General features: G+C 35.2%; 1 protein-coding gene across 2 annotated transcripts in view; it reads left to right on the top strand.

Annotated features, from left to right (window-relative positions):
* The first annotated feature begins 217 nt into the window (after positions 1 to 217).
* The window catches only part of RAB3GAP1 (RAB3 GTPase activating protein catalytic subunit 1), a 132,082-nt gene continuing 112,831 nt past the window's right edge, over positions 218 to 19,468 (top strand). For both annotated transcript variants that reach the window (XM_047772059.1, XM_047772057.1), the window contains exons 1-3: positions 218 to 264; positions 366 to 421; positions 5,222 to 5,297. In XM_047772059.1, the coding sequence (XP_047628015.1) occupies positions 247 to 264; positions 366 to 421; positions 5,222 to 5,297 (150 nt within the window). In that variant the 5' untranslated portion in view covers positions 218 to 246. The remainder of the gene's footprint in view (positions 265 to 365; positions 422 to 5,221; positions 5,298 to 19,468) is intronic.

The raw sequence follows: 19,468 nt of genomic DNA, 5'->3' as shown, positions 1-19,468 counted from the left end.
ATCCAGAGAACGAGGAGTTGAGGGCAGAGTAAGATCTCCCTTCCCAGGAACAAAAGCATTTAAAAAAAAAATTTTTTTTTCAGATGATTTCAACCTATTTAGAGTTTTCCAAGCAGGACTCACTATCAGGAGGCGGGGCCTCCGGGGGTGGGACTGCGCAGAGGCCCCCTCCCCCTGCACTCCCCCACCCCCGTCCTCCAGCTCTTCTTCCCGGCATCCCTAGCGCCAGCCTTGGCGCTCCTCAAGATGGCGGCCGACAGTGAGGTGAGGTGTTTGTTCCATACCTATCCTTGTCTCTATTTAAGTTCGATTCTCTGCGTCAGCGCTCAGGCGCTCAATTCCTTTCTTTCTTCCCCTTCCCGCAGCCCGAGTCCGAGGTGTTTGAGATCACGGACTTCACCACTGCCTCAGAATGGGAAAGGTAAGGTCGTGTGTTTGGTTACCAACACTTTGGGCCCCGGCGTCTCCCCTGTCACTCCCCTAACAGAGCCCACTGGTGACGCCACTTATGCGGGAAAAGTAAAACCCTTGGCTGCCCGAGTCTCCGCTTCCTCCCTTCTCGGGTCAGCCGCAGGCTTCTTCCGCGTCTCCTGTCTGACCAGCCCCGGCCCGTCCCCCTTCAGCCAAACCCCGGAGACTCCGGCTCTCGGAAGTTTTGTTTTCTCTACCCAAGGACCACTCTCCTTAGACCTTTGGTTTTCTAGTTGTTGTCCATCTGCAGAAACAGTTGTCGAGGCTATAACTTCCGTTTAACTCAAGTTCTAGTAAGCAATAAACTTCACAGCTGCTTTTTTTTTTTTTTTTTCTCCTTCCCGGGTACATCCTTTTCAGGAGGAGGCCTTTCTTCAGAGTCGTGGTGGGCTCTGCCACACACTCACCTTCTCCATCCTGTCTTTTAGAATAGCTTTTTGAAATAGTCTGTGTCTGGTTTTGGAACGCTTTGATTCAGATTGTTCCATGTCATTGGGTGCTTTGCCCAGGCGTCCTGTGCCTTCAGACTCCAATGAACAGCTGAGTCAAACTGTTGGCTCACTGAAATTAGTTGAAGGCCTAGTTTGTGGATGACTGATAGCTTAGATCAAGAGGTTAACAGTTTTGATGTCGCAGAGGTCCTTCAGGTTTTCTGGGTGATGAGGTTGCAACGTTTTATAATCCTAAAATCTTGCCGGTCGGGAGAAGTTTGTGGATGTCATGTCATCAAACGACATATGAAAATATAAAACATCTCTGCTGGGAAACTAGTTTGATCCGTGGTATCCCTCTTAAAAGACAGTAAGACATAACCACATTGGCAAGGCTTTATTGAGCAGGTATTGTGTGTTCGGAACTATACTAACAGAAAAGAACAAAAACAAAACGAAAGCCTTGATCCATGTGTTTAAAATAAAAACAAAACAGCAAATAGTTAAATTTTAAGCCAGCTAGTACTAACTATAAAAGTAGTAGTTTAAGGATGATGTTGTTGTGGATTATAATTGTTGGAAGTATTTACATAAGAAAAGATAGGAAATGTGCTGGGCCCAGAAAATAGGAAGTAGTTAAATATGAGAAGGGCCTAGTGTGAGTAGAGACAGGTGAAAACCTTTGGGATTTAATGAAACATCTTTACTGGAGTGAGGGCTATCTTTTGAAGGGAAGTAAATAAAATTATTAAGGAAGAAAGGACCCAGGTTATAGACAGCCTCCAAAGCTAAGTAAAGGAATCTAGGTTTGGTGCTTTAATACCAGTGATTCTCAAACTTTAATGTGCATCAGAATCACATTTTATGGCTCTGTATGTCTAAGGTAATTTCAAAAATTTGCATTTCTAACAAGCTCCCAGGTGATGCTGATGCCGCTGGTCTGGAGACCACACTATACAACCATTAAGGAGCAATTGTGAGAGACCCTTGATTTTAGAGTGGTACAGTGACATGAGTTGTTTTAGGAGATGAGGTAAAATTAAGGTCAGTGAGTTACTTTGATAAAGTAGGTGATTTGGAGACTGGAGAGGAAGGATAGAAGATTTTAAGACATTTTAAAGAAGTAGATAGTGCTTGATGAAATGTAAGAGTAGAAAAAACTCATAGATTGAAACTGCAGTTTCTTGCATGAAAGAATGAAGAAAGTGGCAAAGTAAGAAGAATAGTTTTAGATCTGTTGAATTTGAGATAATAGCTTAATGTCTTGAATGTAGTTAGAAAATTTAACTTGAATCTTGGAGGATGGGATGAGGAAACAGTATTTAGTTGAAAAATGATCACTTTCCTCTAGCTAAATACTTAAAATATTCTGAAGTAGGATATTAAATCCTATAGTTTCTTATTTGAAAGTATTTTTTTTAAACTTAAAAAAATTTAATATGCCTCAGTTTATCTTTTTTTTAAACTGCATATAGTTGACTTACATGAAAGTAATTGTTAACACAGGTATAAAAACCACCACAAAGGAGTTCCCATGATGGCGCAGTGGAAATGAATCCGACTAGGAACAGTGAAGTTTCGGGGTTCGATCTCTGGCCTCTCTCCATGGGTTAAGGATCTGGAGTTGCTATGAGCTGTGGTCTAGGTTGCAGGCGTGGCTCAGATCTGGCATTGCTGTGGCTCTGGCATAGGCTGGCAGCTGTAGCTCGGATTAGACGCCTAGCCTGGGAACCCTCCACATGCCCCGGGTGCAGCCCTAAAAAAAAAAAAACAAAAATACCAAAAAACCACCATAAAGTAGGAAATTTGGTTTTTGACTTTCATGCTCTCATGTCTAGAGTGAAACCAGTGTTTTACAGTTAGTAGGAAAATGTTAAGACTTTGGAGTCTTTTTTTTTTTTTTTTTTTAATTCTTTGCCCCTCAGCATTTGGAGTTCCCCAGACCAGGAATCAGATCTGAGCCGCAGTTCCAACCTACACGCAGCTGAGGTAACCCCAGATCCTTTTTTTTTTTTTGCTTTTTAGGACTGCACATGCAGCATATGGAGGTTCCCAGGCTAGGGGTCGAATTGAAGCTACAGCTGCTGGCCTACTCCAGAACCATATGGCAACACCGGATCCTTAACCTGCTGAGAGAGGTCAGGGATTGAACCTGCAACCTAGTTGGATTCGTTTCTGCTGTGCTACATCGGGCACTCCCCAGATTCTTTTAACCAACCTTGCTGGCTTGGGATCGAACCTGTGTCCTGGCACTGCAGAGACACCACTGATCCCGTTGTGGCACAGTGGGAACTCCAACTTTGGAGTCTCTTAAACCTTCAGTTTAAGGTTTGAATGAAAGTTCTTATCAGTATGTTATGAACCATATAGACAGTTTATTGAGAGGACTAAATAGAAGCCCATAAGTCTTTTATCATTTGTTCATTGAAAAAATAGAGTGTGTCCACGTGTCAAGCACAATGTAGGGCATTTGGGATGTAGTGGTCAGTGTAAACAGATCATTCCTGCTCTTGTTGAACATACAGTCAAATGGAAGAGATAGACATGAATCTAGTAGTACAAATGATTCTTTAATTACAGTTGAAATAAGAGCTAAGAAGGGAAAGAAACCTGGTCTTTTAAGAGCATGTAACAAAAGAATCTAATACAATGATGCTTCAGGTCAGATCTGGAGAGCTTTCAGGGATAGTTATTATATTTTTCTAGTTAAATATCAGTACTTGCAAGATAGAGTCTAATTTTTGTCTATTAGCTAGTACTAATAGAATTCACACAATATTTTTAAGATGTTCTTTTACTGTGAAAACTATATTTAAATCGTTTTTATAATAATAATACTACCTTATAAAATAAAAGAAAAATTGCCTGTAATCCTACCACCAGGGATAGCTAGTTACTATATTAAGAAATTCCTTCTAATCTGTGTGTTAAAACTTTTGTATTAAACTATACTAACACTTCTGTAGCTTCCATTTTCTCATTTAACATATGGATATTTTCTTATTTCCTTAAATGGTCTTCAAAACACGATTTTTAGTGGGTGCATATTATTCCGTTGAATGGATATACCATTAATTTACAGCTGTTTGCTGCAGTTGGACTTCAAGATAGTTTCCAGTTTTTTACCTTTATAAATGTGATGTACATTTCACATGCAAATTTAAATTTTGAGCCAATATTGTCTGTTCAGAATTATACTAACAGCAAAGAACAAAAACAAAACCAAAGCCTTGATCCATGTTCATATGCATACATTTAAATTTTTAATTTTTTTGTAAACATGTTAACTTATTTGAAGAGCACTCGTTATAAAAACTAATAATTGCTATTTGACTAAACCCCCTCCAATATTGTATTAATATCTCTTAAAATTAATTAAAAGGCTCAGGTGAATCATAAAAACTCTGCCTTATCATTACTCTCATTACTACCTTTATAACAAGAATGTAAATAATGGCTTATAATGTCATTGAAGGGAAAAACCTGATACTTTTGAGTATATTTTGACTAGCATTAACTGTTACTCTAGCAATACTATGTTGGTGTTTTAGGAGAGCAATGTTGCTGTTAGATTTCATCATACATATAGTATAAAAAGTCAGTTTCTTATAATAAGTCTTCTGAAAATGTCTTTTAATATGTATTTAGTACTACTACTGAGATTTGACAGTTTTCATTTGCTGATATTGAGCATGTTGCAAGTCAGAATTCATTCTCTTTAATAGGTCTACTTGATCATTAGATTTAAAGATCAGGTAATGAATAGTGTAAAACCCTGTTGATTATTCCTTAAAGCTGACAAATATATTTTCAGTTTCTTGCCAACTGTCCCTTAAAACTTGTTTTATTTTAATGGACAGAGCTCCCAAATGATGTTTTCTTTTAGGGGTGGGAGGCCGGAGGAAGCTAATCAGGGAATTTATAAATATCTTTAAAGGAAAAGTTAATTTAAATTAGTTATTTGGAGGGTAGTGAAGAGATTATTAGTTTCATAATTGTCTTTAATAGTATTTTAGTTTTTCAGTTTTTACTTCTGTCCTAAATTTATTACATTCAATATAGAGAAGCTATTCTTATTTTATATTTTATACAAGGCCAAACAGCTTTGTTAGGCAGTAGACAAAAAAATCAAAATCTAAGAATTCTTAGGATAAAGATGATTTCCATTTTTATTCCACATCTATAAGTTAGACTGACAATATTAAACTTGAACTTTCTCTGATAAAAGTGATAAAATATGAAAATATCTTTTAAAGGAATTGTATAATCATAGGAAAAAATGTGGTTACATATTTAGAAAGTTTTTCCCTCCTACCTAGGTTTATTTCCAAAGTTGAAGAAGTCTTGAACGACTGGAAACTGATTGGAAACTCTTTGGGAAAGCCACTTGAAAAGGTCAGATCTATTTGCTGCTGTCTCTAAATGAGTTTACTTTGAAACTTCTATTTTTAAGTCTTTTTGCTGCATTTGGTACATTTGAAGTAAATGTTTTTTAAAGTCATGTATAATCTGTGAACATAAAATGGCATCTGGAAGAACTTGTTTTTGAATCTCTGCAAACAATCTTTGTAAGATACTTGTGAACTGTTTTTTAAATAATAAAATTTTATATAATGTCATTCTTTGTGAGTGATTTTATTTGTTTCTCCTGATGTTTGCTGCTTCTTTCTTGCCTTCTCCCTTAGAATATTTCACAATGGTTTTTCATATATATATATATATATATTTTTTTTTTTTTTTTGTCAGAGAAAAATTGTGACTACAGACTTCTTGGGTAGAGTATTTTGCTTAACTATAATGAGGAAAAATCTTGGTTTTTAAGCAATTGACCTTCTGTCAGTAGTTGCTTTACTTAGTTTTTGTATTTTATGATACCCATTAATAATATTTGTCCCTCCCTTTAACTTTATGGATATTTTCAGGATATTTAAAAATTTAAAAATTATTGAAAATTGAGGTGGAACTAATCCTAATCTAAGATATTGATGATTTTGCTCATAAACAGTGCTCCAGATGTTTACTGAAGTATATACTCTGAGAAAAAAACCCTAGATTTTCTGTAGGTCACAGAAGGGAACCAGCAATTTGATTTTAGGCTTATATGCTTCATTTGTTAGCTGAATTCTTTTCCAGTAAAATTGATCATTGTTTTTGTTAAAAATCTGTTATTAACTGCAGTTTACCCTTCTACAAGGAACTAAATTCTCAATGTTTGCCAGCATTTTTAGCTATATAGTGGTGTTAACAGAATCTGAGACTCTTACAGCATTATGATTTTCTTTATTCATATGAATAAGAGCAGAAAAATAAATACTATATATAGAAATGTCATTTAATACAGTGAATATATACGTTGATATATTAAAGTATTTTATGGTTACATTTTTGAATGAAGAGAAAATGTGACATTTCAAACAGACATTCTGTTCTACTTGAAACTTAACAATTGAGATGGATGCTAGTAAGATTAAGGCAAGACAAACTGGATATAACAGGGGTGGAAAATGATTTGTGCTATCAAAAAGAGCTAAACTGGATTATTTGTGAGCTCTGATAATATATTCCTTAGTTCTCTGAGTTACACATATTCACTGGGTATTCTGTGTGCCAAGTCCTGAAGAAATAATGAACAAGATCCATGTTTGCTATTGCACATGAATTCTCATATGAGAGAGAGAAAATTAATATGTAAACAAATAAGATTAAAATTCTAGATGCTAAATTCAACTTTCAGATTTAAGTTGGATAGTGTTTTCAAAGTAGGGATCATACTGCTAGGTAGGTAATAGGGGGTAAATGGAGAGTTACTTCTTTCCAACACTTTTCTCACTACAGGTAGTAGTAAATAAATCAAATATGGAAAACATGAGCAGATTTCAAAGTGAGCTACAACTGTTATGAATAAGATTAAAGAGAGTATAAAGGATGGATTATTCAGCATAAACAAAATTTAGAGAATACCTTAGTAAGAGATTCTAATTTAGGTGAAGGATAGTGATTACCAGTTCTCTTCCTCCATTGCGAAAGAATGAAAAATTATTTTTTTAAATACCTGTAATTATGGAAAATTTCAATCATACATACATAAACAAAAATAGTATAGTGAACCCTCCTATGCCTATCACCCAGCTTCAGTTGTTTCATTTCTTATGTCAATATTACTTCTTATCTACTCCCTACTCCCACTGGATTTTTTCAAAATAGTTTTTAAAATAAAATATACATAATGCTCAAGCTTAACAGCTTTTGATACATGCTTATATCATGTAAGACTCATTTTCACTCGATATTGGACATTTCTGTCACCTCGGAAATGTCCATAGTGAACATTTCCATTTGATCCCCTTGCTTCTCATTCATGCCTCTCCCACCTTCCCCACCCTGAAGGCATCTACTGTTCTTTTTCTCTTTTAAACCATGGATTACTTTTGCCTGCTCTACAGTTGCATATACATGGTATCATACAGTACATACTCTTTGTGCCTGGCTTGTTTTACATAATATTTGAGATTATTCTAGGTTGTTGAATATATCAGTATTTTTATTGCTGAGTAATAGCCTGTTACATGAATATACCACAGTGTTATTTGTGACAGATGTAATCACTGTTATGAATAAAGCAAGAGTATTCTTACATGAGGCCTTTAGTAGAATATGTTCTTATTTCTTAGTTAGATACCTGGGAGTAGATTTACTGGCTCATAGGCTAAATGTATGCTTAGCTCTATGATAAACTGCTAAAGCTGTTGTAGTATTACCCACCAGTAATAGGTGAGTTCGGGTAGTACTCTCACCAACAATTGTTTGTTTTCAATTTTGTAAATTTTATTTATTTATTTAAATCTTTTTAGGGCTGTACCATTGCATAAGGAGGTTCCTAGACTAGGGGTTGAATTGGAGCTGTAGCCACCCGCCTCCACCACAGCCACAGCTATGCAGGATCTGAGCAACATCTGTGACGTACACCACAGCTCATGGTAGTGTCAGATCCTTAAGCCACTGAGTGAGGCCAGGGGTCAAACCTGCATCCTCATGGATGCTAGTCAGATTAATTTCCACTGACCCACGACAGGAACTCCCAATCTTGTAAATTTTAATCCTTCTAATAGGTATGTGGTTTGTGGAATTAATATGTATTTCTCTTTCTGTGTTAATTTATATTTCTGTGACAAATACTGGTCATAACCACTTTTTTTCGTGTACTTATTAGCCGTTTGTGTACCTTTTGTGAAATATCTCTTTAAGTTTTTGTCCATGTTTTAATTGGGTTGAGTTTTTATTGAGTTGTAAGAGTCTTTTAGTTCCTCAATTGTTTTGTCTCTTCTAGGCCTTTATGTTTCCATTATGAATTTTAGAATAAGTTTATCAATTTATATAAAAAAGATTATGATTGTGCTGGGACTAGAATTGGGGTTGTGTTAATTTATAGATGACCTTGAAGAAAAGAAACTTTTTCTTTGGCAATATTGAAACTTCAAATCATGAACATGGTGTATTTTCCCACTTAGTAAATCTTTATCTCAGCAGTATTTTGCAGTTTTTGGTGAGGTCTTACATCTTTTGTTAAATTTATTACTAAGTATTTTATGCTGTATGATGAAGTTGTAAATGGAATTTTTGAATATATTAGATAAAAGTTATTTTGTTTTTAATTTTTAAAAAAATTTTTAATTTTGTCCTTTTTTTTTTTTTTGCCTTTTCTAGGACTGCTCCTGCAGCATAGGGAGGTTCCCAGGCTAGGGGTCTAATCGGAGCTGTAGCCGCCAGCCTACACCACAGCCACAGCAATGCCAGATCTGAGCCGTGTCTGTGACCTACACCATAGCTCACGGCAAAGCCGGATGCTTCAACCCACTGAGCAAGGCTAGGGATCGAACCCTCAACCTCATGGTTCCTAGTTGGTTCATTAACCGCTGAGCCACGACGGGAACAACTCCTTTTGTTTTTCAATTGTGATAAAATACACCAATGTAAAACTTACATTATAACTTTTTTAAGTGTACGGTACAATAATATATATTTCACGTTGTTGTATAACCAATCTCCAGGACTTTATCTTGTAAAACTCTAAACAAGTTTATCTTGAAACTCTAAACCCATTAAGCTGTAATTTCCTATTTGTCCTTACCCCAGTCTTTGGCAGCCCCTGTTCTACTTTGTGTTTCTATGAATTGACTACTCTAGAAACCTCATATGAAGGGAGCAATACAGTATTTGTCTTTTGGGGAAGGGTTTATTTCACTTAGCATAATGTCTTCAATATTGGAACGTGTCAAAATATTTTTCCTTTTTAAGGCTTATATTACCATTGTATGTATATACCATATTTTGTTCACCTGTTCATCTGTTGGTGAACATTTGGTTGCTTTCATCTTTTTGCTGCTTCCAGTAATGCTGTTATAAACTTGTGTACAAATACCTTGCCAAGACTTTGCTTTTTTAAAAAGAATTAATTTTATTGAAATATAGCTGATTTACATTTTGATTTCTGCTGTATAAAAAAGTAAATTAGCTATACATATATCCATTTCCATATAGATTATCATAGAAAATTGAGTAGCTTTCTCTGTGGTATACAACAGGTCCCCAATATACAAAAGTATGCACTTGCCATTCCCAAACCCCTAGTGCATCCCTCCTACTCCCACTCTTCTTCCCCTTTGGTAACCATGTGTTTGTTTTCAAAGTCTGTGAGTCTGTTTCTATTTTGTAAATAAGTTCATTTGTATCATTTAAAAAAAATTCCAAATATAAACGATATTATGTGATGCCTGTCTTTCTCTGTCTGACTTACTTCACTCAGTATGAAAATCTCTAGGTCCATCCATGTTTCTGCAAATGGCATCATTTCATTCTTTTTTATGGCTGATATATATATATATATATATATATATATATATATTCACATCTTCTTTATCCATTCCTCTGTCAGTGGGCATTTAGGTTGCTTCCATGTCTTGGCTATTATAAATATTTGCAGTGAACATTGGGGTGCATGTATATTTTTTGAATTATGGCTTTCTCTGGATATATGCCCAGGAGTGAGATTGCTGGATCATATGGTAGTTCTATTTTTAGCAGGTTTTTTTGTCCTCTTTTTTTTGGGGGGGGGGCTGCTCCTGTGACATGCAAAATTTCCTGGGCCAGGGATCAAACCCATGCCACAGCTGTAACCAGAGTCACAGCGGTGTCAATGCAAGATCCTTAACCCACTAAGCCATGAGGGAACTTCTATTTTTGTTTTTTTGATGAACCTCTGTACTGTTTTCCATTTTATATACTGTTGTACCAATTTACCTTCCCATCAGCAGTGGGGCGGGGGGGGGGGGGGTCCCTTTTCTCCAGCACCTTCTCCAGCATTTATTGATTGCAGACTTTTTGATGATGGCCATTATGACTGGTGTGAGATGATACCTCATTATAGTTTTGGTTTGCATTTTTCTAATAATTTGCAATGTTGAGTCTTTTTTCATGTGCTTTTTGGCCATGTGTATGTTTTCTTTGGAAAATTGTCTCTTTAGATCTTCTGCCCATTTTTTGATTGGGTTGCTTGTTTTTTCCTTTTTTTCTTTTTTGACATTAAGCTGAGTGGTTTGTGTATTTTGAATATTAATCCCTTGTCAGTTGCTTTTTGTATGCACCTATTTTCTCCCATTCTGTTGGTTGCCTTTTTTGTTTTATTTATGATTTCCTTTTCTGTGCAAAAGCTTTTAAGCTTGATTAGTGCTTGTTTTTTTTTTTTTTTATTTTCATTATTCTCAGAGGTGGATCCAAAAAGATATGGCTGTGATTTATGTCAAAAAGTGTTCTGCCAAATGTTTTCCTCTAAGAGTCTTATAGTGTCCACTCTTAACATTTAGTTCTTTTATCAATTATGAGTTTATTTTTGTGTGTGGTATTAGAGAGTGTTTTAATTTTATTCTTTGACATGTAGCTGTTTAGTTTTCCCTGCACCACTTATTGAAGAGACTCTCTTCTCTTCATGGTATATTCTTGCCTCCTTTGTCAAAGATGAATTGACCATAGGTGTGTGGATTTATTTCTGGGCTTTCTATCTTATTTCATTGGTCTATATTTCTGTTTTTGCACCAGTACCATACTGTTTTGATAACTGTAGCTTTATAGTATAGTCTGAAGTCAGGGACCATGATTCTTCTAGCTTTGTTCTTATTTTTCAAGATTGTTCTCTATTTGGGGTCTTTGTGTTTCCATACAAATTTTAAAATTATTTGTTCTAGTTCTGTGAAAAATGCCCTTGGTATTTTGAAAAGGATCACTTTGAATTTGTAGATTGCCTTGGGAAGTATGGTCTTTTAACAATATTAATTCTTCTAATTTCATGAACACAGTATATGGTCATTTTTATGTTAATTCTTCTAATTCATGAACACGGTATATCATGTTTGTGTCATCTTTAATTTCTTTTATCAGTGTCCAATAGTATTCTGAGTAGATGTCTTTTACCTTGAATCTTAGGTAGGTTTATTTTTAAGTATTTAATTTTTTATGATGTGGTGATACATGGGATTGTTTCCTTAATTTCCAATACCGACAGCTCATTGTTAGTGTATAGAAATGCAAGAGGTTTCTGTGTATTAATTTTGTATCTTGTAACTTTTCTGAATTAATTGATGAGCTCTAGTAGTTTTCTGGTGGTAGAATTCTAGTTTTATTGTTGACTACCTTTGTTGCATTGGACTCTCTCAGTTTTAGCTGCTGGTGGTATTGCCTCTCTCTTTCTCTTTCTCAAAAGTACTCACAAGAAGCTTTAAAAATGATATATTTTTTAAGTAGAGTAAAATATAAACTGATAGAAGTTTTTAACTTTTTTTGCTATAAAAAGTATTGTTTTCTTAGAGCTCCTAGAAATGAAAACCTTAGCATCTCTCTAGGAAAAAAATAACATTTTATATAATGTATTGGGGCTGAAAAAGTTCAGCTGTCATCAGCTAGATGAGGGCTTTCTTCAGACCTTTTAGTTCTAGTTTTTCTAGTTGTTATTTTCTTTTGTATATTTTAAAAGATTTTTGCTTGTTATTTAATTTTAGCATAGCATTCTTTAGTGTGAGAAGTCAGATTTTCAATATACATCATGAATTTCACTTTAATTTGGTATAGGACATATGCCCTTAAAACAGCTACACAAAAATCGTTCTAAACCAAAAGCACCTAGCACAAACCATTACTCACTTAATTTAGACATTATTTATTGTAATAAAATCTCTCCACAACATAATTCTAAAAAACAAACATAAGTCTGCTATATGAGGTTTCATAAATTAATACTCAGTTTTATTAAATAATGCCCTAACTTAATATTTTAATTACTTGGCTTGTTATATACAAATATGAGTTTTTTTTTTTTTTTTTTTAGCAAAACATCTATTAACAAAGCCATAATCATTTATAGAATATTTGGCAGTTAACATCTCTATTGCTGTGGCCCTTTTTTGTTTTTATGGCTGCACCTGCAGCATATGAAAGTTCCCAGGCTAGGGGTTGAATTGGAGCTGCAGCCACAGCCACAGCAACACTGGATCTGAGCTGCATCTGTGACCTATGCTGTACCTTGCAGCAGTGCCGGATCCTTAACCCACTGAGGGAGGCCAGGGATTGAGCCTGAAAACTCACGGACCTCTGTCAGGTTTTTAACCCACTGAGCCGCAGGAGAACCTCCCCCCATTGGTATGACTCTTAATCTTTCTTTTTCTGAAGAGTACAGGCAGAGGGTATGTATGACCCAGTGCCATTAGTAATAATAGTTCGCTAATTCATTTATTACATATACTTACCATGTTGCCTGGTTTGCACTTAGTAAATACTATTTAATTTATTCAGAATACTTGATTAACCCGTTGAGTTTGTGTTCTCTTTGCACAAGATACGGTGTATATAGATCACATTTAGTTACTCCGGGTTTTGTTAAAATACGATGATGGTGGCATTTAAAAAACTATTTTACTAAAGGTATCATATCTTTTTTCTGGGTGATCTGGTGCATTTTAAAATGAGTAACTAGATTAATTTCTCTGCATTTAGTTTAATAACTAGCCCTTTTCTTTATATTTTGATTTTTTTTTTCTTGTTGTTGTTGGACCTAGTAATTTTTCTCTTTTTTCCCTTGGATTTTGGTTTAGTTATTTGGTTTATTTACTCCTAATGAATTTTGTATATACTGCAATTGATAGGTCTAATGATGAGTCATTTTCTAAAAATGATTGTAAAAATGGCTGATGAGAATTTTGATTGCATTTTTCTGTAGAGGCAAGGAAATATTTAAATTATGTTTTAGGGTAGTGTCCAAAAATATGAAAATTCTCTATTATCAGAGCCATGTAATAACTCTTTCAACTCCTTTCATTTTATTAATTTTTCAGTCATTCATCTATATAGAGTTGCTACTGTGGATCAGTTGTTATCCTGCTTCCTATTTATCAAAACAACTTCTCTGCCCTCCTTCAGCCTCAGATTGTTAAATACTTTACCACTTTACTCCCTAGTCATTTTATTCATTCCTTGGCTATCAGTATAGTCAGACCTCCATATCTCTGGATTCCACACCTGCAGATTCAGCTAAGGATCAAAAGTATTGGGGAAAAAATATTCCAGAAAGTTCCAAAAAACAAAACTTGAATTTGTGGCACTGGCAACTATTTACATAATATTTACATTGTATTTCCTACTATTTATATAGTATCTACATTGCATTAGGCATTCTAAATAATCTAGAAATGATTTAAAGTATACTAGAGGATGTGCATAGGTTATATGTAGATATTGTACTATTTTATGTATGACATATCTGAGGATTTGGGTATCAGGGTGCTGTGGGAGAGATGTGCTTGAACCAGTTACCCCCAAGCACCAAGAGAGGACTGCATTCTTTCTGTGCCTCCCTCCATGAAGTGTACAATTAATGACTTGGAGCTGTTCAAGCAGTTAAACTCAGATTAGCTCTCTGAACTTGGTTGTTTAAGAAAATTATAATAGAAGTTCCTTTGTGGTGCAACAGGTTAAGGATCCAGTGTTTTCCCTGCAGTAGCTCAGATTGATGCTGTGGTGTGTGTTTGATCCCAGAACTGCCACATACCACAAGTGTGACCAAAAAAAAAAAAAGGAGAGAAAGAAAATTATATGAAAGTTAGGTTTTATCATGTTAGTGGAATTACAGTTAAGCCAATTTAAAGAATGAAGCTCTTTGTGGACAGAGAAACTTCATCACCATATTTAATGGGAGTTCTTAGCCCAGAGTCTTGGGTCTCTTTAAATTGTGCACATGCTTAATTTTTAAAATACATGCTTAATTATTAATGTGAATATGCCTGATTTTTTTTTTGTCTTTTTGCCTTTTTCTAGGGCCACTCCTGTGGCATATGGAGGTTCCCAGACTAGGGGTCGAATCAGAGCTGTAGCCACAGCGACTCTGTATCCGAGCCACGTCTGCAACCTACACCACAGCTCATGGCAATGCCGGATCCTAACCCACTGAGCAAGGCCAGGGATCAAACCCGCAACCTCATGGTTCTTAGTTGGATTCGTTAACCACTGAGCCATGATGGGAACTCCTGAATATGCCTGATTTAATGGATGGTTCAGAGTTTTCATCAGATACTTAAAAAGAACCTGTGACTCAAAAAAGATGAAATAATAGCTAGTGTTTAAAGTTTCATTTTGTGTTCATTTATTATTTTAAAAAATTAATGTCTTGTTTTGGTGGCATTTGTATCCAAAGGCTTACCTGACCACGAACTTTTTTACCCTCACATACAACTAATAATTTTTTTAAGTCATGAAATTTGTTTTTAATATATCTCTTTCCTCCTCAGCCCTTTACTAATTCCTGGTATCATGGCTTCAAGTTTTGCCAGCCACCTTACCCTTAAATGTTGATTCTTCCAAAATTAACCTACTTCTTTACTTACTTTCTTTTTTCTATTCCCTTCTCCAAAATACAATGCTAATCTCACTTGGGTAAATAGAGAACAGTTTTTATTAACTTATTTAAAAAGATTTGAAGGGATGATAATCACCTGACCTTATAAAAAGCGTTTTGGTTTCATATTTTACTAAAATGCTGAAGGAAAAATAAAAATGAAATTGAAATTGTTAACTTTTTCAAGCAGAGTTCCTTATCTAACCAATGGCTGAAGTAATTCATAGGAACTGCTTTTGGGCTCCTAGCCTGAATTTCTTTCCACCATTTAATCTTCAAGATTTTAATGCTTTTGAAAGAATGCTTGTAGAATTTCAGGAAGATGTAAGAAATGTAAGTAAACAACTTTAGATTGTAGGGAGAAATATTTTGGGGCAAGATATGTGTCATATGATTTGGAAGGTTGTCTTAAGTCAGTTTTCTGAAATTGTCTTTCCTATCCTTTCAATTTTCTGCTTTTGAGTTCAGAACAGTTTTATTAAAAAATTAAAAACCTTTTTATTTACAAAAATAATATAACCAAATCAAATGATGTTTGTGTTTCAAAAGTGAATTTCCTCATCACTTCCCTTCTACCCATCTACTTTCCAGAGCTAACAATGTTTATTTGATATTCTATTCCATGTGTGCACATTAAAAAAGGTGTTCTGTCTTGTAGTACAACTGCCTTTTTAAAAAACTTTATATTTTGTGAGTTTTTTTCCCCAAATAGGTCATAGACATTTATCTCATTATTTTAATGCTTGCAATGTAGTCTTTTGTATGACTGTACCATAATGTGTTTATTTATATTCTTATTGAAAAGATGTTTAGTTTTGCATTTTTGTAGTAGTGGGGTAGAAAGCATTATTGTACATACTTTTGTAAACTTGTGTGAATGTTTCTGTAACAGTTTTCTAAAAGTAGACTTGCTAGGACAAAGGGAATGTGTTTTTTCTTTTTTTTAATGTAATGATTTTTATTTTTTCCATTGTAGCTGATTTACAGTGTTCTGTCAGTTTTCTACTGTACAACAAGGTGACCCAGTCACCCATACATTCTTTATTCTCACATTATCATCCTCCATCATAAGTGACTAGATAATAGTTTCCAATGCTATACAGCAGGATCTCATTGCTTATCCATTCTAAAGGCAATAGTTTGCATCTATTAAACCCAAATTCCCAGTCCTTCCCAGTCCCTCCTCCTCCGTCTTGGCAACCACAAGTCTGTTCTCCATGCCCATGATTTTCTTTTCTGTGGAAAGGTTCATTTGTGCCATATATTAGATTCCAGATATGAGTGAAATCATATGGTATTTGTCTTTCTCTTTCTGACTTCACTTAGTATGAGAGTCTCTAGTTCCATGTTGCTGCAAATGGCATTATTTTGTTCTTTTTCATAGCTAAGTAGTATTCCATTGTGTGTATATACCACATCTTCTTAATCGAGTCATCTGTCGATGGACATTTAGGTTGTCTTCCATGTCTTGGCTATTGTGAATAGTGCTGCAGTGAACATGCGGGTGTATGGGTCTTTTCCAAGGAAAGTTTTGTCCGGAATATACCCAAGAGTGGGATTGCTGGGTCATACGGTAGTTCTATGTATAGTTTTCTGAGGTACCTCCATACTGTTTTCCATAGTGGTTGTACCAATTTACATGCCCAGCAACAGTGCAGGAGGGTTCCCTTTTCTCCACACCCTCTCCAGCATTTGTTATTTGTGGACTTATTAACAATGGCCATTCTGACCGGTGTGAGGTGGTACTTCATAGTAGTTTTGATTTGCGTTTCTCTAATAATCAGTGATGTTGAGCATTTTTTCATGTGCTTGTTGGCCATCTGTCTATCTCCTTTGGAGAAATGTCTATTCAGGTCTTTTGCCCATTTTTCCATTGGGTTGTTGGGTTTTTTGCTGTTGAGTTGTAGAAGTTGTTTGTATATTTTAGAGATTAAGTGCTTGCCAGTTGCATCATTTGAAACTATTTTCTCCCATTCTGTAAGTTATCTTTTTTGGGTTTTTTTTATGGTTTCCTTTGCTGTGCAAAAGCTTGTCAGTTTGATTAGGTCCCACTGGTTTATTTTTGCTTTTATTTCTGTTGCCTTGGGAGTTTTTTATTTTTTAAATAGAGCCTTGTTTTACACCAAGTTGATTGAATGTACTTAGTATCTTCCCATGCATGGTTTATGAAAACATCCATTCCCTCAGTCCTCCAATACTGTTTTCATTATATTTTTACGTGTGTGTGTGTATATATATGTATTTAGTCCCATTATGTGGAAGTTGCTGGGCCAGGGATTGAACCCAGCAGTGACAATGTTGAATCCTTAACTGTTGGGCTACCAGAGAACGCCTTGTTTTTGTAAATATAAAACTGTCTAATTTTTATTTGTATTTTCCTGAGTCCTGATGAGATTGAGTGTTCCTTCATTTTATTAAACATTAGGATTTCCCTTTTGATTGCTTGTTATATATATTTTGGCCAATTTTCTGCTATCTTAACTGAATTATGAAGGGCTATGTTTAATAATTCTCTGTGTTGCAAATCTTTTGCCCAGTCTGCCATTTTAATTTGAATGTCTTTTGACTTAGAAAAAGTTGTAAGTTTTTCCTTTGAGTTAAGAACATGAGAAAACTTGTAAATAAAAATTACCAATTTTGGAGTTCCCACTGTGGTGCAGTGGGATTGGCAGTGTCTCTGGAGCGCTGGGACATAGGTTCACTCCCTGGCCCAGCACAGTGGGTCAAGGATCTGGTGTTGCCAGAACTGCAGTGTAGGTCATAACTGCAGCGCAGATCTGATCCCTAGCCTATAAACTCCATATACCTCAGAGTGGCCAAAAAGAAAAAAAAAACAAAAAAACAAACAATTTTGGGAGTTTCTTTGTGGCTTGGTGGGATAAGGATCCTGTGTTGTCACTGCTGTGATTTGGGTTACTGCTGTGGCTCAGGTTTGATTGCTGGTCCCACATCTGCATGCTGCTGATGCGGCCAAAAAAAAAAAAAAAACTTACCAATTTAACCATGGTTAAATGTGTGTGGTTCAGTGGCATTAAGTGTATTTACATTGTTGTGCAGTGGTTACCACCATCAATATTCAGAACTTTTTCATCATCCCAAACTGAAACTCTGTACTCATTACAGTATTTATATCTGGTTTGTTTCTCTCAGCGTAATGTTTTCAAGGTTCACTAATAGTGTAGTGTGTGTCAGAATTTCATTCCTTTCTAAGGCTGAAATAAAATTTCATTGTGTGTATATACTGCACTTTGTTAATCCATTCATTCATAGGAGCAACTTGGGTTGTTTCTACCTTTAGCTATTATAAATAACACTGCTATGAATATGGGTGTACAAGTACCTGTTTGAGTCCCTGCTTTTAATTCTGTTGGGTATATACTCACAAGTAGCTGGATCATGTAGTAATTCTATTAACTTTTTGAAGAACCACCTAATTTCCACAGCAGCTGTACCATTTTATGTTTCCACAGGCACTGCACAAGGGTTCTAGTTTCTCCCCATCCCCACCAACACTTGTTTTCTATTCTTTTCTTTTTTTTTTTCGTCTTTTCTAGCACCGAACCCAAGGCATGTGGAGGTTCCCAGGCTAGGGGTCGAATTTGAGCTGTAATATTCCATTGTATATGCATACCACATTTTCTTTATCCACTCATTCATCAATGGACATTTGTTTCTTTATCTTGGCTATTGTAAATAATGCTGCAGTGAACATGGGGATGCATATATCTTCTCTTGTTATTTTAATTTTCTTTGGATAAATACCCAGATTTGGAATTGCTGAATCGTATGGTAGTTCTCTTTTTTAATATTTTTAGATACCTCCATACTGTTTTTCATACTGGCCACACCAGTTTATGTTCCCACCAACAGTGCACAGGGGCTCCCTATTCTTCACACCCTCAGCCATCACTTGATATTTCTTTTCTTTTTGATGATAGCCATTCTTAGAGCTGTGAGGTGATACCTCATTGTTATTTTGATTTGCATTTCCCTGATGATTAGTGGTGTTGAGCATCTTTCACTGTGCCTATTGGTCATCTGTATGTCTTCTTTGGAAAAATGTCCTTTCAGATCTTTTCCCATTTTTAAAATCAGATTGTTGGGGTTTTTTGCTATTGAGTTGTAGAAGTTTTTTTTAATATGTTTTGAATATTAACTGTATCAAGGTATATGATTTACATATATTTTATCTCATTCATTAAAATAATTTTGTTGATGATTTTCTTTGCTGTACAGAAGCTTTTATATATATTCCCGCTTATTTTTGCTTTTGAAGTCAGATTAAAAAAAATCATTGTCAAGATGGATATGGAGCTTACTACATATGTTTTCTAGGAGTTTTATGGTTTCAGGTCTTATATTCAAGTCTTCAGTCCCTTTTTGTTTAATTTTTGAATGGTTTATGGTGGGGTCCAATTTCATTCTTTGGCATGAAAACTTTTGTCTGGTTTTCTTAACATCATTTTTTTGAGCAACTTCCCTTTCCTCATTTCTTATTTATGGCTCCTTTGTCGTAAATTAATTGACTATACATGCATGGGTATATTTCTGGGCTCTCTATTCTGTTCTGTCTGGTTTATGCCCAAACCACTGTTTTGATTGCTATAGCTTTGTAGTATAGTTTGAAACCAGG

This window comes from Phacochoerus africanus, chromosome 3, assembly GCF_016906955.1.
Source record: "Phacochoerus africanus isolate WHEZ1 chromosome 3, ROS_Pafr_v1, whole genome shotgun sequence".
In the NCBI taxonomy this organism is placed as follows: domain Eukaryota; kingdom Metazoa; phylum Chordata; class Mammalia; order Artiodactyla; family Suidae; genus Phacochoerus; species Phacochoerus africanus.
This window is presented reverse-complemented; position numbering and strand designations above follow the sequence as displayed.